This window comes from Melanerpes formicivorus, unplaced genomic scaffold, assembly GCF_026170545.1.
Source record: "Melanerpes formicivorus ecotype bairdi unplaced genomic scaffold, bMelFor1.0.p_v2 SCAF_7, whole genome shotgun sequence".
Classification (NCBI taxonomy): Eukaryota; Metazoa; Chordata; class Aves; order Piciformes; family Picidae; genus Melanerpes; species Melanerpes formicivorus.
The window spans coordinates 16,554,736-16,576,978 of record NW_027142359.1 but is presented as its reverse complement, the minus strand read 5'-3'; the positions used below and the strand labels follow the sequence as shown (position 1 = coordinate 16,576,978).

The 22,243-nt window shown below is 41.5% G+C and overlaps 1 protein-coding gene across 1 annotated transcript; it reads right to left on the bottom strand.

Annotated features, from left to right (window-relative positions):
- Positions 1–1,467: 1,467 nt before the first annotated feature.
- Positions 1,468–21,709, bottom strand: LMO4 (LIM domain only 4). Its single transcript, XM_068141209.1, has 5 exons — positions 21,627–21,709; positions 19,110–19,348; positions 12,136–12,232; positions 11,621–11,776; positions 1,468–7,551 (listed from the first exon to the last, which is right to left on the bottom strand). The coding sequence occupies exons 2-5, from the start codon at positions 19,343–19,345 to the stop codon at positions 7,543–7,545; spliced, it is 498 nt and encodes a 165-aa protein (XP_067997310.1). The 5' UTR covers positions 19,346–19,348; positions 21,627–21,709; the 3' UTR covers positions 1,468–7,542.
- Positions 21,710–22,243: the final 534 nt, after the last annotated feature.

Below are 22,243 nucleotides of genomic sequence, written 5' to 3'. Positions count from 1 at the left end.
GCTTCTCTCAGGAGTGAGGTTGGTAGGATACAAACAAATCCCATGGCATCCCAGGATGCTCCCAGAAAGCATAAAATATCTATCCAGCTAAAACATTTCCCTCGAGATGTTTTATTCAAACTTCTATCTTAAAGAAGAAAGTGACAAATTTCCCCTTTAAATTACTTTTTCTTTTCATTTTCCCCTTTTGGTCTGTCTCATAAACACAGAGGCCAGAAGGCTATGCTTAAATAATTCATCTACAAATTTGCAATATCTTTTTGAACTATAGCAATTAAATGGAAAATAGAAAAATCAGCTCAGCATCCTGTTTGGATGTAATTAAAGGTATAATCTGTTCCATTTGAATACTTCAGTGCTTACCCTTCTTAAAACAACGAGTAAGAATAGTAGCTCATTTGCAATGTGGGGTTTTTTTCAAGCCAGCTAAAAAGACTAACTGATGAAGCAAGAATAATAATTTTTAAATGTGGCATAAGCACAAAAATACCAACTACAGCTTTTGAATGATTGCTGCAGATCCCAAGTCTGATGAGAGCTCACTAACATGGGGTATAAGCTTCACAGCAAAACACTGCAGTCTTCCACTATTTGGTATCAGCATCTGGATGTGGCTGATATAATTACCTATCAAGTACATCAGCGGAACGAATATCAGAGGATACCCAAAAATATGTAAGAGGGATGCCTATCAGCTTAGTCTTCTAGGGAGTATTTGATCTTAAGGTTTTTTCCTAAGAATAAAAGACAAATACTGCATTCATTGCCCCTTTGTTTTCTGTAAGCAGCTGAAGATTTTACAGCACAATAAAATTAGCCTATTAATGGCTGGCTTATGAGTTTTAGCTGGATTTTTTTCCTCCTGCTGGACATTTCTCCAGTGCACAAAGAAATTGAAGTCAGGTGTAAAGTTAATATCCGCCTTGTTTATTTATTCTCTGTAAGCAATCAAGATTCCCCAAATCACAGGGCAATCTCTTGCCTTTCAAGAATTAACATAGGCCCTGTTCTCTCAATTTAGTTTAACAGAACTGGCATAAGTTCAATGGAACCGATGATTATTCTGAGAGGTTACGGCAAACCACAGAAATTGTTAGCAAAAAGCTTGCTTCTAAGATCTCCTAAGAGGAAAAGTATATGGAAATTTCAAAATATAATTAACAGTATTCCAGCAGTGTGAGAAAGAACCATAAGCTGGTTTAGCTGCACACAGAGAACTTTAGCTCACCCAATCGCTACCACTTCCTTAAGGGTGAAGGACACAATGAGCATTTCTCAACACTGCCAAGGAAGGGTCTGCAAGAGCTCCTTTCATGCCACCAAGCTCACTGTGCCTGACAGCAAGGCTCCTGCCCTCATGGCAATGTTCACTAGGCCTGGGACCCAGTTATTTTCTCCCCATTACAGCTCTCTCTCTCAAAACAAACAAACAAACAAACAAAAACAACTCTTTGGTACAACAATATCTCAAGCTTAGTTTGGTGTTTAATGTTATGGTTTATCAGACTGTTTCATCAAAATTGTTAAAGTAGTAGTGAATACAAAAATCCTAACAAGCAAAACTAAAAAGAAACCCAACAATTTTCATCATTAAAAAAACCAACATGCATTTCTTCAAGCTCAGCCTCTTTAAGCTGAGATGATGCAGCAGTGACCAGATTTAAACAGATGAAATGATGACACAAATAAAAGAGTGCTATTACACATGGGAACAAAATGGCACAATGGTCTTTAGAACAGGGAATACGAGAGAGGTTTAAGCTCAAATTTTTCAAAACTTGCTCAGCACCTGTTAAGCTTCCCAGCCTTCCTGGGGGTGTGTGCTTTGCTGTTTGAAAGCCCAGGACCTTTTCAGGACCAGTCCACCAAGGGCTTGAGGCCCACATAATACTCTTCAAGCATCACCCCATTACAGGGACAGCTCTTAAGTCACTGGACCTTTCTTCCTTCTTTTTTTTGTCTGACCTGGCTGAACACATGGTGTGCTCTGCCCACGGCTTTCCAGTCACTGTAATTCTCCAATTTCTTGCTTTTAATACAGAAGCGCTGAGAGCTCATTACAAAAAAAGGCACAACAGAAACTCCAGCCCTTGTGTGCCAAGCCCTTTTTTGTCCTGCAACAGACAAGCTACAGGTGGGCAGGCACAAAAAAGCAACGTAAGCCACCAGGCAGGACTAAGGCTTACATCTCCAGCTACCATCTTAGGGCCTCCTACCTCCCCCTTGAACTGTGCAGCCTCCTGCATGTGAAAAACATTTCTGTGAACTAAATGATAGAACTACTCTTTAAAAAAGCCAAACTTGTTAAAAGATACCCACAGAGGAGGGAGGGGGAAACAAATAAAATCCTCAATCCAGCCACATCTGTCTCCAGTAAACAGGATTTTTTTTCAGGCCTTGGGCTCAGACACATGACCAATCTACTGCAGGTGTATGAATTACTGACCGTCAGCTGAGTCATTTTCACTGAGGTTTAAGCGCAGGCATTTTACCTGCCATTTGCCAGGGGCTAAGAGCCTGCACAGCTGGGAGCATCCTGCTGCTCAGCTCAGCCAGCACGCAGGTGCTGGTGTTACCCATTTACCACCTGATGATGCAGTTTGTTCAGTGGCACTCATCTGCGCCAATGGGTTACACTTCAAGACTAGGACCCAAGCTGTTTCCCGCACCAAGGACCATCTCTGAGAAACACAAACCTGTTTCTAAATGAAGTATCACTTATCTCATGCATGCCACAGGTGTGATGTCATCCCCTCTGGCAAAGGAACGAGGATGTCTACAGCCTCCACTGTGCAAAAATGCAGGAACTAAAGTTAACATGTCTCAGACTTTGTTAAAATATGGTGATAATTAAGAAGTATAATTACCACTACAAAGTTAATTCCTCTTGGAGTTCTTACAAACAAGTTTTTAATTTGCACCAAAAATTTACATTTCAGATTTCCAGTCAACCACGGATGGCTACGAACTTGGCAGGGGCCTCAAGGTGGTGGCTGGCAGGTTCTGCCAGGCTTGGGGGCAGGAGCACTGTGGCTTCCCAGGAATGTCACAAGCTAACAGTCACCAGCAAACCCCAGATGCGCACAGGTAAGCTGATCGGATCACTTTAAACTGTTTCATCTGTTGTACAAGTGTGAAAATCATACTCGTGTCAGATAAACTGCTTTTTATTAAAAAAAAAAACCCAACAACCCACAACTTATAAGGTAATTGATTGCTTTCTTCTAGCCTTTTATTAGTTGTGATTAAGGAGATATAGTAGCTCTGTTTACACAGCTCTAACAAGTCAGGACCTGCAGTACGTTATTGGCTTGCGGCCCACAACTTGCAGTCCATTCTCAACAGAATCAATCTGAAGTTGAAAACATCCCCTGTAGGAAGCATACACATCCCTGCTTATACAGGAACAGAAAACAGTAATAACTTCAGGTCCTGTAAGTTGCAAGTTCAACTTACAGAGATCAGCCCTGACTTGTCATTGCTCTCAGCATGTTCATGATGAGATCAGAGTGCTTCATAGAGGACTCATACTTTCAACTTGACAAGGGACATAGGTGAGCATGTTACACTTCACTGTTACTCGCAGCTTTGACTGCAGAAATAAACTGAGAGCTCCTCTCTGTTTAACATGCAGCCAAAGCACTGCCAATCTAAAATGGCTGATCAGTAATACTTTAATTGCAGTTTCATAGAAACAAATTGCTATTTAATTGCAATAAGCTCTTCTGTGGCTTAGCTGGACTGACAATAGGTGTACACCTGGTACTAAAAGTAAAAAGCAGCGACAATGGTTTTCTGGTACTTCATGTTCAGGAGACTCAGGCAATGAAATCAGACCTGGAACCCAATTTCACAATGAAGAAACATAACATTAAAAAAAAAAAAAGAAAAAGAAGAAAAATCATATACACACAAATGTTCCAATCTCATTTGTATTTGTTGTTTTAACAGAGCTGTTCAGAACGTAGATCCTTGCAAAGAGCCTCACCCTTGACATACAACTACCTGACAAAGAATTTAATAAAAAAATTAAATTGAGCTTCTGCAATGCCTGATGGTAGTTGATAGCGAGTCACACTATGCCAGTATCTCATTTTATTTTAACAGTATTTAACCTAAAATTAGACGATGCAAATTTTATCAGTGTTAACTAACAGGAAGAAAGGGAGAGAAACTCAGTATGGTTAATATTCTAAAGATGCGACTTAATTGCATAGGCTTCATTTTGGTGAGACATTCTCATTTGCTAGAAGATACTGCATAACCTGTTAAAATATTTAAAGATAAATCATATAGGACTGAAAAGACAGTATCTTGTTGCAAACAGAATTTGGTTTGGAAAGGCTTAATGTCCCACTGCCTGCCAGGATGAGTAAATCTCATAACTAGACAGCTGGATAGGTAAAAACATTAAACCCATTTAGAGGGCAATCTTTTTACAAAATTGTTTCATTAATAAGAGTGACAATTTATATGATTGAGACGTTTAGATGCAGCATAGACAAGACCATTTTATCCAGGTTCATGATGATTTCAGATTAGTAATATTTCCTTTTTTTTTTCCATCAGCGTTTATTTTTGAAAGTCAGGGAAGCTCTTACCAAATGATTATTTGTATGACTTTTCAGCAGCAGCACTAAACGCAGAGGGTGTATTTCAGGCTCTGTGTAGCAAACGTGCATGATAAAAGGTGAACAAGTATGTGGGTTTTCCTATGGATCTCCTAAAAAAGTGATGCTTCGTGTAGGGACAAAGCTAAGTCTTTCCAGTAGCCTTGTATCCACACCTAGCGTCCCCGTTGGAGCCTGTTTTATTGTCTGAAATGCCTCTGGTTTCAAGAAACTGTTTTACCTAAAGCAAGAATACTACTTAAATATGTTCTATTGTATATTCATAGCTCCATTAGTCCTCCTCCAATTTAGCACATCAAAGCAAAGGCTTCATCACTTGCCTGTGGATTATGCTAACATGAGTGACATTTGTAATCTTATAGGTCTGCAACTTAAGAAATGCTTTTAAAGTACGCTATTAAAAAGGTAGCTGTGCTTTACAAACGAGTCATATAATAGTTTATTTAAAGCCGTTAATGAACTTCAACCTCTACATCACTAAATGCTATACTACATTACTTACTAGAAGTTATTAGCTATCTTCTTAGCACTTCTGGGTTATATTGGACAACCAAAAATCTGTACATGTTAGATTTAGACGCTGTACCTTGAGTGCTTATGCTGAAAGAGTATGAAAAGATGCCTACAGTCTCACTAATACTTGAATTCTATATTCATACGACTTCAAGGGTCTTTTCAAAGATATTGAAGCAGCACAAGTTGCAGGACTCTGCTGAAAGACACTAATGCTAGATCAAAAAGCTTAGGAACTTATTTAAAAACTATCTGAGTGCATTTAATTAAATGCACACATAGCTTTATTTCATACATTAGCTTCTGTCATTTTATTGCTTGGTAAGTTATGCAAGTATTCTTTTGTCTTTACAGTTTGATACTGTACATTATAACATCTTTTCTCTGAGACAGTCTTATTTTTCCTCAAGCACTCAAGTATTGAAAGAAGAAATTCAGCAGACTTCCAATACACCAGAGGTCAAGAAGTAGTATCTAAAAAAATTAATTTGCTGGTGGTTGTTTAGACAGCCAAATCTATAAATCATCATTTTGTGTATCGGCATCACAGTAAGACAAGCTCATTCCGTAACCATGCACGCTGGGCAGCGAACACCACCTCAAAAAGAGAATTAAAAAAGAAAACATAATCCTGATGCATTTCAAATCTACTGGTATCCTATAAAAGCCAAGTAGCTGTTAATACTGTTGTGTTACTAATTGCAGCAGAGGTTGCAGTTTCTGTGCCTGCAGTTTCCTGACTGAAGGCATACAATGCACAGCCATAGATCCACGTTACCGTTCTTCCTACCAACATGAAAAGTCAGAGTTTTCACAAGATTATTCTGCACAGCTCTACCACCAGCAGCTGATGGGGAAAAGAGGAAAAAAAAAAAAAACAACAAAACACTAAACGAAGTTGCTCCTTCTCTAAGCTTAGGAAAGGCTTTGTTGCTTTAGGGGAAGGGGGAAAGAGGGCTTGTATTTGTTTCCTTCAGAGAACAGAGCATAGTTGAGATCAGTTAGTGCACAGAAATTGCCCAGGAAATGTATTTTTCTTAAGATTATCAGTATTGAAAAGTTCGTCTTTCACCACAGCAAATGCAACTTTATGTAGTTCACATCAGAATAGCTATTGTATTCCTTTTTATGAATACTCAATTCTAGTGCTCAGCATGAGGTACAGACCTTTTGTGGGTTTTGTATTTTATTATTTTTTGACCTCTTATGGTATATACACACACTCCCCTGCTTGCACGCTCAAGAGACACATGCACATCCTTACTACAGATGATTCTGCGGAAAGGAACTGCATAGAAAGAGCCCACAATACCTATATGTGTACCATAATCCACTGCAATACGAATTGTAACATACTTGCTGTTAGGAGAATTAAGAATCTCAATAGAAATAAAGATCATTTTGAAGTAGTGCTCTGTATCATTGCCAGAAGTAACACGGGTAAGTAGTTGAACAGATTCATTGCTGGCATATAACAAAAAAAAAAACCAACAACCAACCAACCCATCCAAACAAAAAAAGCAACTTATAAATTATAATTGACCAGTAAGGTAATGACTACCTAAGATACATTCTCAGAATACTGAATTGAATGATGTATTAAAAAAGACCCAAACAAAACAAAGCTTCTAAAACCCATACTCAATTCAGTTTTGTTTTACTTTTTTATTATTTAAATACACCATACTAGAGCAAATGTCTCTGAAAATATCACAAATAAAAGATTTTTCTTCATTCAGCAAATTAGAAGTAGGTGAAAATTTCTACACAGTAGCTGCTATGAGCCTGACTTTTTTTTCTTTTTTTTTCTTTCTTTTTTTTTTTTTTTTGCCATGGGAAGTAGCAACATCAGGACAAAAACACTTACATGCATACATACATTGTATTTTACAGAGATACAATAAAAGTGTTTGTGATAGAATATCACAAAAGCCACATCTTTACCTCATGTTCGGTTTGATTGAAACACATTTCCTTACAACACTTAAATATACAAAGAGCAAATAGAATGTTGTTAAGGTAAAACACAGGGTACAAACTGGCCAGTGCCCTGCTAATTGTTAATGAGGGTAGAAAGCAGATTTCAATGCTTCTTTTAATTAGCTTCATTAGTCATCTTCCCCACCCACCCGCCCCAAGATGTCCTCCGGTGGATCTTTTTTCATTTTCTCTACAGTCTCCCATTAGCCCAGGTTCATGGAGTCCTTAATGTTCATATTCAGTCATTTTAATACACCAATAAATGTGGGAAGGGCAATCAAGAATAAAGAAGGTGCAATGGCATGGAGCTGGCATTGATGCTAGCTACAAAGGTGACTTGTCTACTTGGAGACATGGGATCCATCTGTGATGAACAAAATTTGAGATGAAGGCACGCATTCTGCATTACTCTGACCTTTTAGCAGACCTGCAAGAAATAAAAATGGGTATCTTAGCTAGAATACTAAATTTGAGATAGGAAACTACAACATGACTGCTTTTGTCTTTTCCTTATTCACTAATCTCTTTTTTATTACATTACTTTCCAACTGTGACTTGATTAAGGCTTTCTACGCTATCCATTCATACTGCTAATGTTTCAACTTCAGCTAGCAAAAAGCAAACATTTCCTGCAGTTTCACTACTGAAAAGAGCAGAGAGGGAGGGGGGGGATAAAAAAAAAAAAAAAAAAGACAACAAATAAGTGTACTTTCTGGAAACACATTGTACAGACAATCAGGTGGCTTTTCTGGGCCCCTTTTACAAGGGAAGAAACATTATGCCATGCCTTTGAAGAAGGTAGCAATATGATCTTATAATTGGAAGAAATAGTGTGTAACACAAATAAGAAGTACAGCCAATATCTTCCCAAGGCAACTTCAGTCAATGTGCTGCATTGCACAAAAGCTAAATATAGATATTTCAGGATTTCCTCCCCCCGTTTAAAATTCCTCATCTGGTGTGTTAGTTAATGTTACATAAACATTTTAGTATATGAAGTCAAACATGTGCTTTCACACTGGTGTTAATGAATTGTGATAATTAAAAGTGTCTAACTCAATAAAAATCTAAACTTTTGTGGATAAAATAGAAATTATCATCCATACTCTTCAAATACAATCTGTTTGCAATTACCAAAATGAAATAATATATATTAGATTTTTATGGGTTTTAAATGACATTTTGCACTTCCCAGGAAGTTCTTTTTTCACCCTTTCTCTAAGTTACTAAAAGCCTGAGGTCTATTAGTAACTGCAACCCCCCACTTTCAAGCTAATTAAAGTAGTAGAGGCTTGGAGGTTTAATTCCCCAGAGCTGAAGCTCAGTATGAGAAAGGTAATTTGTCTGTCCAGAACAAAGATTAGGGAGCAGCCAGCAAGCATATTTAATAAATGAGCATCAAATATCTTCTACTATGGACACAGACAACACCAATTATGTAACTACAAGGGAATTGTTGAGTGATATGTAAACCAGAAGATTTCTAAGATCTTCTCCAAGAGACATAATCTAACTCATACTTTATTTAAAAGTATAGAAGCTGAAGACAAGCATTTGCTACAAACTGCCAACTGGTGGAGAATTTACACTTTTTGGTGGTAATATTTTTGCAAACCAGAAATAGTACAGGAATACTACCATTACCAAAAAAGCATAGAGGATTCTTGACAACAGAGTCCCCTCAAATGAAGCGGCACACAGGACATCACCAACTCAGAGCCTGTGTTCTGCAGGCAAGCAGCACTGAGTTCAGAGAAAACGTGGTGTTCTCAAACCAGACAGCAAGTGATGGAAGTTAAAACTCACATGTGCACATCACCTCAGGGAGGCAAAAGGCCAGAACAGCCAACATCACTGCATCTGCCTCCTCAAAAGGAAAAGCAAGTTTTGAAACATAGCCCATGCAACTCTTCCTGCCTGCACCAATCACCAATAGGTATATTAACCTGTAAACTATGCTAAGACAACAGCAAGTTCACATATGGAACAAAAAGGTAGGTTAGTGCTGGGAGCATGCCTCAGACTCTTCAGCTTAGTAAAAAAAGCTGTGAATATTCTGCTACATCAGTAATTTCTAGTAGTAGAATAACCTGGAAACTGATTGATCTTTAACATTTAGTAAAAACTATCTGTTAAAACCAACTCTGTCACAGCAGCAGAACATGTTCAATTAGTGGCCCTAAGAAACACACTTTTTAGAAAATACAGCACAGAAAACATGACTTTTTTGGCACCTGCTCTTGTATCTTCCAAAACTCTAGAAACTTGACAAATCAATGAATTAGCAGCTTGTCTCCTCAACTATATTTCAATTTCCTGGAGTTCGGGTGCTTCACAATTCCCTTCTGAAAACTGGTAGGAGAACTTACACTATTTTCTAGAGAGATTATAATATAAACAACAACACACCCCCCCCCCCAATATTCTCCCCAATCTGCCTCATCATTGACTCTTGCAATGCAGTTAATAGTCAGTGACAGGAACTAATAAAAACCTGTTCTCACTATTTTCTCTGCATTTAGCATCTACCAGGTGTCTCGAGTCAGTTCTGCAAGCTCAGACCAATTTTACATCTCTTTTCCATGTTCCACGTTCTTCATCGTGTCTACTGCTTTGATTGCAACTAAATCATTTTTATGTTTTGCTAAGGCATAGTAAGAAACTGGTAAAACTAAATGACAATTTAGACACCTATTTGAAGTTACATTAAACTTTACATTCATAGAAGACAGGTGGATAAAGCACTCTCTCAGAATGGCAAGCCTTTTACTGCAGTGTATAAAGATGAATGGTTTTACCTATATTTTGAAATGGGACACTTACAAATATTAATTTAACAGCGTCACTGCTAGATAGTCTGTATAACAGATTTGTTTCATTAAAATTCACAACAGTATAAATCTATGAATCTTTAACTGTATTTGTACTTCCTTGAGAAGAGGCTGCACATTCCCCTCCAATCCTAATTATCTTTGTTCTGCCTAACTATACAGGACTTCTGCATTCAACTCTCTCCTCACCTCAACTGACAAATTAAGTAAATAAAAAAAGTTCATGTTTTATTTTGATGTAATTACATTCACTGTATAAGACTTGAAAGAATACTTAGAGTTAATCAGTAAATTTATGCACAGAAAAAAAAAGGCAAACATATTGAAATGTACTAACAACAAAAATATCATGGAAATTAAAAACCAGTTTGTGTTTTCTTGGACATATCTCTCAGCTAACTGAAGAACTAAAAGTATTCTGCACTTTAGAGAATAAATCAGTCTAACATTTGTCCCAGGTTTTTTTAATCTTCCAAATTCCTATTTGCAGATAAATGTTATTTTTTGTGATCCTTACGACATTAATGAAGTTCCTATTGTAAATCTATAAAGAATTACCAACTGAAGTGTGCACTTTTTGTTTCATTGCAATAACTCAGTGCTGTGTGATTGCCTGGGTTAATGATGAAAAAGTCAAATATACTATCAGAGCTGATGGAAAAATCTATCACCAATCTGAAATTAAAATTCATCTGTGGTCAATAAGATTTAATATCCATGCAAGTGGCGCTGTAAAGAGTAAATGAATCAATGTCATCAATACATAATCAGTATGAAATATGATGTGAATAAAATTATGTGCAAGAGTCATACATTCACTCTTTTCTGGACCAGGGTGGAATGAACAGTCTTTTAACTCAAGGTTGACAGTAATTGTTACAAATTAGCCACAGCAGTTATCAAAATGCACTCACTTGCATAGCTTTAGGACTTATTAAGGAGATTAAAATAGATCTAAAACTATCTAGTTTCAGAGTTACGGGATAACTGTTGATCAGATTTTTTACTACAACTTCTCTATATAATTTGTACAGTCATTATTCACTCATTTAGCTACAAACCAAGAGCTATCCACCACAGAGATAAACAATCTCTCTACTTGAGCTATTAGTGTTATGGAGTGATAAGAAAATAGCACTTTGTTTTTTTTAAATCTGAGTTATGACATACAAAACAGACAAGAAAATACTTCTGAAGCAGTACCCCAGAATGCTTTCTCAGCTAAAACCTTAATATTAAAGTGAAATACATTCGTTTAGTTCAGGAACCTTCCCTTCACAAGACATTTATTTCCACATTAAAGGATCTCATTTTCCTCCCGCAGAAACTTCCTCTCTTGCAGCCCTTAATTTCCAGAATATAAAATAAAATACTTCTCTTTGTTAAGAGTTTATATTAATGTAAGCTCTCCGTTTTGCCTTGTACACAAGGACTTCAATAGCTGTACAGATGAACATGCCCAAATCAAAATAAACTGACTTACTCTATATGTCATATTTCAAAGATCAGTGTTTTCCCCCCATACCCCATGCCTAAGTTTTTTAAGATAAGTTCAGTTACTTAAAGGTCTCCTTGCAGGGGTGGGGAATGTCCACTACTAGAATGAAAAGAAATTGATCTTCATTTAGCTCTAATAAAGCTTATTAGTAATTGTTGAGTATTCACCTTCTGGTCTGGCAGTAGTGGATTACTCTGAAGTGAATTCAAATGGCCATTGATGAGAGCTGTAGGTCTATCATGTTCACAAAATAAACTGCCATTGATGTAGTGAAACCGATCTCCAGGGACCAGGCGATTCCGGCAGGTAGAGCATGTAAAACACTGCCAAAGGAAAAGAGACAGCAAGTGAAACTACAGCACAAATTAAGTATGCTGCAGGTTTGAAAATTACACTTCAGAGACTGCAAGTACAGCTGAGATATGGAGCTGCTTGGTTCCTAGTTTCTCCAAATATGGCATTAGTCTTACCTGTTGGGACTATGCAGTACATAACTCAAGTTTAGTTTTACCGATTATGAGGGAACAAAGCTACACACTAAGGGAAGCTCTATAATGCATACTCACATTTCCAGTTATTATATTGCTTTTCATTCATAAGGAGATGCAGATTTTATACTAAAGAAATATAGCAGTACTAATTAGCTACTAAAAATAAAGATATATAGAAAGAAACCCCTCACCTTAAGATGATAGACATTGCCCTGTGCCCTCATGACCAGCTCACTAGCAGGAATGGACTGTCCACAGGCACTACAAGCACCACTATTTCCAAATAACCTGAAACAGAGGTGATGATCATGAATAATTTAATACACAAGAGGCTCTAAGCGTTTTTGCGCATCGCTGCAATGGTTTATTACACAACTGTTTTAGACTTCTGACCCCTGTCTTCCAACTTGCTTACGTGTCATAATATGAAAAAGTATATGTTTGTGTAACAACTGGTAGCTTCACCCTACCCTCGATGTGGTTACACAGGATTTAATCAGAAATATTGACTTACACCTCTAGAAACACAAACAATTCTGTACTACACACATTTTATCAGATTACTGGGTTCATCATAAAAAAAAAAGATACAATTCATGACTGGAGTTTAAATGCATTGTGTCCTTGAAATTATATGAAGAACTCTTTTGTACTTTAATCATATCTTGAGATATGAGTCATCAAAAGGGTTAAGAGGATTTGATTGTATATCTAAGAAGACATCATGCTCAGTGTATTGAAACTCCAGTAAACCTCCATCAGTGCAGAGTTTCCATTAGAAACTCTCTGCTATCCAGGTTGATATATAATGTGTATGGGTTAACCTTTTCAATCATGGTGTCAACACTTTAGATTTGCCTCTGCTCATCTCTTTCATCCTAACCTTCTCTCTCTCTTGATAATGAAATGCTTGCTCCAACTTCCCTCTATCTGCTCCTGAGTCCACAATTTAGATTACTTCATCTCTGCTAGCAACAAACTGAATGAAATTTCGATTTGAGCAGAAAGTAATTTACCGGGATCTGGACCCATTTGTCATCATATCTCTCTGGGTGTTTGCTGTATCACTGCAGTTTTCCTATGCAATCAAATGAGACCACAACATCTGCCATTGGGGGGGGGCACACAGAGTAGGGGGAGGGGGGAAAATAGGCAGAAGAGTGGTGAAGAAAAATATATACATAATTCTTCAAATCCATTTAAAGGCACAATGCATCAATTCAAAATATAATACAATAATGATTATTGAGTTCTACTTCCACAGCCTGCGTTAGCTAGAATTAGGAAAGCCTTATTTGCTTTTGCATGCGTCCCTAATATACACAAATATTTATTAGAACTACCACAATCATTTTGCAGTGGAAAGAAGGGAAACTGAACTAGCTGGCAGGGTCAGCAGACCCGCTTTCCTGCACGATGTAAAACATAGTAATAGGATTTACAAATTAGCGTATTGGTGTCATAATAAATATTAATATTTGCATCTCCTTCCTGTCCAAATAAAGTCATAAAATTCTGTTTGTGTCAACCTAGGAGACGCATTACAACAGAATACCCGTAATCTGAATGATTGCAGTGTGCCTCTGTATAAAAATAATTGCTTTGAATTTTCAGAATCCGAGCTTGCAGAGGAGGCTTGTCATGTTCAAACTACTAATTTGCTGTCGCCACTTTATTGAAAATAGCCTGTAAGTTGTTATTAAATGTATCGACTGAACGACAGAGAGAGTAGTAAAACTGCCCCTTAAGATGGCTTTTAATAGGAAGCTGAGAAACAAATTTTGCAGCAGCATCGATTTGAAGAGTTCAATCAAAACTCCATTTCAAAACTAATTAGTCTGAGATCCACGACACATTGACACGTTCTTGCAGAATCACAGTGGTTACAAAGGGAAAGCTGAACTAATACATTGTCAGGACCTCCAGCCAAAGGGACTAAACTGTCTGGAAACTAAGGGTCCATTATTAGGGCATTTTCTAAATCAGGGCCAGTTCCGAGTAGATGATGAATTGGGGTTGCTTCCAAAGCGTTACGATACACATTTTTCTTCCTCCATTGTTACTAGTCATGAAGATGGCACGGAGAAAGGGTGCACAGGAAGCACTGCAAAAGGAGGCGGCAAGGCACTACTGTTACACTTGTAGAGCAAAGTTCCGAAAATCTAGGGTAAGGGGGTGGTGACAAGGGCATTGCTGGGTAGGGCAGAGGAAGAAAGGCAAAGATGTACTGACAAGGTTAATTGTCTGGGAGAATCTGAACCTGGTGAGTGGTCTCTCACAACCCCTAGTACAACTACACCACCCAACTCAAAACACAGCTTTTGGAATGCTGATCTCATTGCACTAGTCTTCGTTAAGCATTCATTTGTTATACAGTTCTCTCTGAATAGAAGTGGTTGTACACCTTGAATATCTGTGAATTCTAATAAATGGAGTCATCCTAATCCAGAGGCTTTCCACACACCTTAGGTTTTCCCTAGGCATATTCCCAGACCATTTCTGATTTGGAAAGTCACTTCAGCTGAATCTTCTGCTAAAATTCCTAAAAATTACTTGCAAAGTCAGAACAGCTTTCTGCTCCTTTGCATTATTTACCAGGAAAATTAAGCTACTGTTATGAATGGTTTTGTAATATCATTAACAGGAGGGGGGAAAAAAAAAAACAAGTTGTTCCTCCTTACCAGTAAAGGAAGTCTTCCACAGTAACTACTTTTACTGAAAAAGTTGTTTCACATGGTTTCTGAGGCTGGAGAGCTAATTATCTAACCAGGGGGACTGTCCAGGACAGTATTTGATTTAAAAGGCTTGAGGCTTTAGGTGCTCAATTAAGTAGCTATCGGTCTCAGACTGGACTTTAATGGGCTCTTTTCTCTTTAACTGCAGCAATGGGTAGAGATACCCCAGGTCAGGCTAATTAAAGCCAGGGGACTCTTTAATTGTGATGACAGAATTGGTTTCAGTTTCCTCTTTGGGTCCTCAGTCCAAGAAGGTCATTAATATTTCAACATTTGGGCAATGCAATCAATCACAAACATCAAGAGGTTCCCTATGCAGACAATGCAGCTCTTCTACACTTAGCAGCATTTTACTGAGCCACCTTAAATTAACTACTGTATGGTTCCAACACAGCATTTCCCACACCCCCAAACACAGAAACACTCCCAGGGTTGTTTTTTTCTGGTTGTTATTTTGTATGGCTTTTTCCTTTTTCTTGTTTTTTTTTTTCCTCAGAACTTTCACAAGAGTGTGAATGAAGGGAGCAAGAAATCTTTTCAGCCTGGTTTCCTTTCCTGCTGCTCAAAATTCACTATCAGCAGAAACACATCTCTAGCAACTTACACTACTAGGGTTCCATTTTTTCCCAAAATTGTGGAGACAGATTCAAGTGTTCCGATTCTTGCACAACACGGCACACTTTCGTGCCCACAAATACATATCCAAGCCCCAGCAAAGTGAAATGCACATCCAGACCTACTGATCCAGAAGCGATTGGCGCTTCTCTGCATTCCCTATATTTAATCTAAATTCTGCACCAGCTATATTAAATGTAACAAAGAAAGGCAACACAGAAATTATGCCTGGAGCCAAGTCCATTAAAGGTACTTCACAATAACTAGAGACCATGCACCTTAAAAGCACCAGAAGCTATTGATACTTAAAAGGGGGGCTGTGCATAATGGCAAGCACTGCATTAGAGAAGGGGAAGGGAAAGGAAAAAAAAAAAAAAGGAAGAAAAAAACCAGCCAAATTACGCTTGGTTAATTCAGAGTAACAGATCTGCCCCCAAGTGAATTGGAGGCCTTGAATTAATTCTGTTATGACAAATCAAGATAAACGTTCCCCCTAAATTGCATGCGATTTAATTAATTTTTGAGATCCTGGGCTTTTTTTTTTTTCCTAGCTAATAGTTCACATGCTCCTGCGCTGTCATTGTGCTTGAGTGGGCAGACTTCAAAGTGATATTAAATAACCAACTATTAGATTTACCTAGCACGTCCTATTGGAAAAGTGCCATTTAATTACCTAGCCTGTTCAATTAAAGGGACAGCATTCCCTGAATATAGCAGCTTGCCGCTGATTACCAGGGAAATGAACTCGCTGTCTGTCGGCCCCCTCCCCTCCACAGTGCACACTGCGGCTGCGGGCGGCCGGCCGGCCGAGGGCCCCGGACCCGGCGGGGTCCGGCCAGCCCCGCACACTCCCCGCCGGAGAGGCCAGTGGGGCTGTGCCCGCACCGTGCCGCCCGGGAGGGGAGGGGCCGCGGGCTCTGCCCCTTTAAGCCGCGCCCGGGCAGCCCCCCTTCTCCCCCCTTCCCCTTCCCCACCACTCCCTGCTCGCTCTTAGCGGCCAATTTCGTTAATTAAATGTTTTGTTTGCGACGCGGCTCTCATTCATTTCGGACACGTCATTCCGAGCAGATCTAAGCCAGGGACCAGATCTCATTAGATAAAACCTATCAGAACTAAGAGAAAATGGAGGAGACACTAATTAAAGCTTTTAATTGTGCGGATTCGCTGCCACGCTGCTGCTTTATCTGGCATCTTAAGGTTGGGAGGGCTGCGCTCCTCTCTCCTCCCTGCAAACACGCTGCTCGCAGTGGGGAGGGAGGGGAAGGGACAGGGATTTTAGCCTCCCTCTCCCTTCTCAGGAACCTTGGCTTTCAATGAAAGCTGCCGCTGTAGCTCTACGGCTAATTTGTTGTCGGGTTTTGGGAGGGGAGGAAGGGAAAGGGGAGTGCTGTGTTGTTTAAACAACAACAACAAAAAACCCACATAAAACCTCAGACGGTTAAAAAGCTCATTAATAAATGGCCCCGTGGTCTTGGCCCAGAGAAGTCAAGTCCCCTTCACCTGGCGCCTTCTGGGCCAATCAATCCTCTTTCCCGTTTTTTTCAGTCGTGCCTAGCATGTCCCACGTCTCCAGCCAAGAACTATGCCTGTGGCTCTTCACTGGGTAAGGGAATGTACCACCACAAACACCCTACATAAAATTTAGAGGTGAGGATGGCAGAGGAACTAGAGGGACCCCGCTGCCAAATGAGTGGCATTGCCTCCACAACCAAATGAGGCCATTCGAAACAAGAGGGTGAGGGCCTTGCCCATGCCCATAGGACCCACACGGAAGCCTGTAAGATCCACTTCCAGCAGGAAAGCTCCAAGTTAACTCAGCCCTAGAAAGACCAGGCCATCCCACCCCACCTCAAGTGTACAGTGTCCAGTTCAAGTTTCAGCAAGCATCTGTCAGAGTTATTTTTACAAGTCAAATTACACAGATCTAAAGACAAGTCAGGCAACAGAACAAGGAGATCAATTCAAAATCCTCATCTGATAAAGCATCCTATCCATAATCGCCTACATTAAAATAAATGAGTATTAATTTTTGGCAACACAGAACCAGAGGACTGTGATAAGCTTGCCTGAACTTGCCTCTGGGATGCAGTGGACGCATCCTCTCTTTTTAATTAGTAGTAATCAGACATGAGGGTTTGTTTGATGGTGTTGGTCGAGTGATGAATCTGTACTATTCAGTGCATCTTAACAGTAGGGTCAAATTTTCCACTTCAAACAAGACTCTTTTCCTAACACTGTTCTGCTCTATTTAATTACAATTCTGCCAGGCTTAGGCTTGTTGCTTAGGATGAGGACCAAAATGCTCCATGTGCTGATTTCCCAGCATTTCTCTCTAAAAATACTCCACCAAAACTAGCAGAGTTAAGGCTCTGACTCCCCCAAATACCCAAGAGCTACTTTTAATCACTGAAATGACCAAAGATGCAGAGGCTGCACTCCCAAGTCTTAACTCCATCCTTTTAGAGTAAGGAAGTCTCCATGCACACGCACACATTCAGCACAGACCTAATCTGCTCAAACAGAAGTCAAGGTTTACACCATAAGCAAACTTGTAACATTGGGTGGCTCTTTCTTTTTTTTCCTTAACTTTTCTTGTTTTTTTTTCAGAAAGGAAGAAAGTAGAACCCTCTGGTCATCGGAGAGAAGGAAAAAACCTGGGTTAACTCCTGATATTTACTGTCAATGTGGCGCCAGCAGCATTTAAACAAAACACAGTTTAAGTAAGCAGTTCCATTATGGTGCTTTTTTGTTGTTTTTTTAATTACTGAATGTTGAAATAGAACACCTCCTTGAAGCATTCATGTGCATCAGTCTATCAAACCATTTACTCAAATTAAATGTGTAATCCTTCAAAATGCCTCCTTTTAAATTAATGAGTTTAAGTAGCTTGAGTTCACCTGAAAAGATCGTATGGACACCTGACCTCATGAATTTTTTCTATTAATTATATTGGAACTCGTTGGGATACTCCACATAATCTTACTGTACCCCAACAGATGCAAGATTAGTAAGGCTTAGTTCCCCCTACCCAAATCTGTGGCACTTAAAGAGAACAGCTTCCAAAAAAAGAAAGCAAGAGATAAGAAATAAAGGGCAAGAGCATACCCCTCCACTCCTATTCCCTGCATTTTCTATCCTGGGAGTTAAGAAAAACGTCGGCTCAAAGCTTCTTTACAACAATGCAAAGACAAACATCATACCACTGGTTTGGGCTGTAAGTAGAATCGGTGGCCCTCCAACTGACGGTTAATCAGCTCTTTCACAAGGAGAACAGAGAATGAGTCATTCTGTTTCCACTCAAAGGAGTTTAAAGGTGCTTATGTAAATATCATAATTAATCAGATACTAAAGGCAGGCATTTCATTATTTAGCACCTCTGCCACAGCCTTATTTAAGCCCTACGATTTTAACATTTACCGTTCAGATATGCACACTTCTCCTTCAACACTACAACAAAGCAGATTAATTTAGCCTCTCTGATTGCTGTTTATTTTTAGTTAGGACTTGTTTTGTGCTGACAAACCACTTTAAAGTCGTCGTTCCACCCCCCCAACTCTTCCCTCCATTTGGCAGTAGCAACTGCGCCCTGGGCTAGGCGCTAACATCCGCACCCGCACGTCTCTCCGCGTCTGAGGAAGAAGCGATCCCGAGCCAACCCATCCCTCCGCCCCGCGGGCACCCACTCCACCGCGGAAAATAAAAGGGCAAAACAGGGCGGAGGGGGAGGGGGTAAAAAAGGCAGGAAAAGGGAAAGCTGTCCCAGCCAGCCCGACCGTGGCCGTCGAGGCCGGCCGCTGCGTGCCGCCACGCCTCACCTGATATAGTCGTTCCTGCAGAGGATCATGCCACTCTTGGTGTAGCAGGAGGTGCCGATGTCCCCCAGCTGGGCCTGGCAGCAGGAGCACTTGAGGCAGCGGCTGTGCCAGTAGCTGTCCATGGCGTAGAGCAGGAAGCGGTCGGCGATCTTCCCCCCGCAGCCGGCGCACCTCTTCCACGAGAGGGAGCCCGCCGTCACCGGGGGCGGCTGCGAGCTGCCGCCGGGGTTCACCATGGCCTGTGCAGAAAGAGAGCCAGGGACGGGTTAGTGGCGGCTCGGCAACGCCGTGCACCCCTCCCGCCTCTGAGCCAGAGCCGCTGCCGGGCCCCGCCGGACCGGTGCGGGGTGGGGTGGGGGAAGGGGCACCGGGCGGGCCCGCGGCCGCGCAGCTGGCGGGGGAGACTCAGAGCGAGTGCGCCCCGCCGCCCCCCGGCCCCAGGCTTGTGCAGCTGCAGCTCACAAGTCAGGAACAGTCCCGGGGCTTGTTTTGCTTATGAAGGGGGAAAAAAAAAGAAAGTGTGTGAAGAGTGGAAAAAAAAAAAAAAGTTGTGAAACTGGTTTTTCAGTCTAGGAGAGGCTGTGCGGGCTCGAGGCGGTACAGGGGGCTCGGGACCCACCGTCCAGACCTCTGCATTTGGGATTTTTTTTTTTATTTTGGAGACATAAAAACACCCAGAGAAAACACTCCAGACTGAGGACATTGGCCCGAATAATAGATCATTGAACTTTAGGACGCCTGTTAACTTCCTACACAAACATACTCAACTTTTGTCTCGTTAATCTGCCCTTGATCAGCAGTTTAAATGCTAAAGCTTTGTTACTCAAAAAAAAAAAAAAGTTCACTGACCATAGGAAAACATCAGAATAGTGAAGAGAACCACTCTGGCTGGGGTTACTCTGGTTGCCCCCAAAACCGCTACTAAGGGCATTTTTCACTTTCTAATAAATGCTTTCTGCAAGCAGGACAACCGAGAGATAATATAGGAATCGATTCATAAAGCTTACTCTAAACCGATTAATTTTTTGCCTTCCAATCCAGAGCCCAATAAACTCCTGGTGTTCCTCTAGTCACTTATACTATAAAAAGATCAAGTTATTTACTGCCAATTAAGCAGCATGTTTTGTCTTTGTCCTTTGTAAGCCGTATGTGCTCATGCCGAGGCATCTGGCTATCAGCTAAGGACCTTCGGACTGATACCTCCAGAGCAGCGAGGACGAACTTTTCCTGCCACTGGCCCAACTCAGCTGCAGGAGGAGAATCGAGGCCGATTTTTAAACACATGCTTCCTCAGAAAGAGTACCTGGAGGTATGTCCAGTGACCGCACAATAAACCAGAAGAACTGCACCAATTAAGCTGTAACAAAAACCCCGAGACTTTGGAGAGAAAACCACTCTAAAAGCCATTAGCATTGCATTTATCCGAACGCATCATATACCTTTATGTAAATTGATTTCTGATGCATTTGTTCAAGGAATTGCCTTTTGTTACAGTTTCCAGCTACAGCCTAAATGAATCTGCATTTCCTGCTCCGTGTCTTTAAACTGTTTCCCTATGCTCTAAATCACTTCAGATTTCTTAAAAGAAAGAAAAAGACTCCATGCCACCACCTTAGCCCGTCTTTGTCGAAGGCAAATATATATAAATTCAAAATGGGAAACGTTACACGGAGAAAACCATCCAGTAACCCCATTAAGCTAAAGCTCTTAAGGACAAGCAATACCTTAATGCTGATTAAATCTAAAAAGATGAATCAAGAGGACTGACCAGAAAGTGACTCCCTTGATAACTAAGGACGGGCCCTCATCAAGTTTCATTTAGAGTTGGGGGGGAGGGAAGCTTTTAACTTAAATAGGCTTACTCTAGTAATTACACAGCCAAGCAATTTAGGTCCTGGGATAGGAGTCAGTGAAATAGAAAGCAGAGCTGTAAGCTAGAGGTAAAATAACAGGCACACACCCCCCACCTCTGTCTCTGGTGTTTTTTTTAATGGAGACCAAGGGAGGGACAAGCGGAGAGCTGGCAATTTGTAGTACAAAAATGGATGCTTAATTCATGTCTTGGTTTTAATTAGGTGATTCACCGGATTTCTCCTGGATTGAAACAAAAGACTGTGTAGGGGGGCAGGAAGGGAACTGGAGAGGAGAGAAATAGCGAGCTCACTTTGATCCTTTCTGCCACTGTTTCAGAACACTGTTTACTACGGAGGAAGCGGGTGCCCCAGCCGCGGTCCCCCACCCTCGTCCCCTCCATTCACCGCCGAGGCAGGCAGTGCCCTTTCCTGGCGGCAGCTGGAAGGGGGGAAAGGAAAGGCGCTGGAGCAGCGGCCGCCGTCAGGCTTTGTACGCGGGGGCCGCCACAATGCCCGGGCCCGCGGCTCCCCCCGTGTCCGGGCGACCCGCTCCGCGCTCCTCCACCGCGGCGGGCAGCGCGGGACGGCAGCGGGGCAGGGGGCGCGGGCATGCAACCACAACACGTACGCTGGAATATAAGGGGTAATTACTGGCACTTCTTACCTGCTTGCCCTCTATATTGCAAAAGGCCGGGGAGCAACGTCGGTCGGGGTGCCTGAGGAGGTCTCCTTTCAAAGAAACAAACAGAGCGCTCGCCCGCTCTCTGGCTTTCGGTAGCGCTGGAGGGAGCCCCCCGCCCAGGTAAGGGGCAGCCCAGGCTGGAAAAATACAGATATTTCTATGAGAGGCGTCTGCCTGGGTCCTTCCTCCAGCTCTCGCTTCCCGGGAGGGGAGCTGCAGAGCTCAGTCCCTGCCGCTGAGCTGCACACGCAGGGCGCCGCCGCCGCTCGCTGCTGCAATCGCCGGGTAAGTTTGGCAATGTGGCTTCACTTTGTACCGCTTCCCCTCCCGCCCCCCCACCTCCGCCCCCTTCTCTGTGCTGTGGCGGCTCCCGAGCCTCCCGCGGCGCGGAGCTGGCCGGCCGCGGCCCGCCGAAGCGCCTCAGAGGAGAGGGCGAGCGCCGGGGAGTTTGAGAGGGGCCGAGCACGGAGCTGCTGCCGGGAATCCTGCGGCGGTGGCTGCGGTGGCAGGACGCGGGAGGAGGCCCCTCTGCTGTGTGAGCGTGTGAGTGAGTGCGTGTGCCCCTGCGTGTCCGTGTGCGTGTGCTCCCCGCTCCCCCT

Excerpts from the sequence above, each read along its gene's own strand:
- LMO4 (XM_068141209.1), bottom strand. The coding sequence starts at position 19,345 with ATGGTGAACCCCGGCGGCAGCTCGCAGCCGCCCCCGGTGACGGCGGGC. Across the intron at positions 12,233-19,109 it reads TGCAGGAACGACTATATCAG|GTTATTTGGAAATAGTGGTG; the intron begins GTGAGGCGTGGC and ends CCTCTGTTTCAG. Across the intron at positions 11,777-12,135 it reads GCAATGTCTATCATCTTAAG|TGTTTTACATGCTCTACCTG; the intron begins GTGAGGGGTTTC and ends TTCCTTTGGCAG.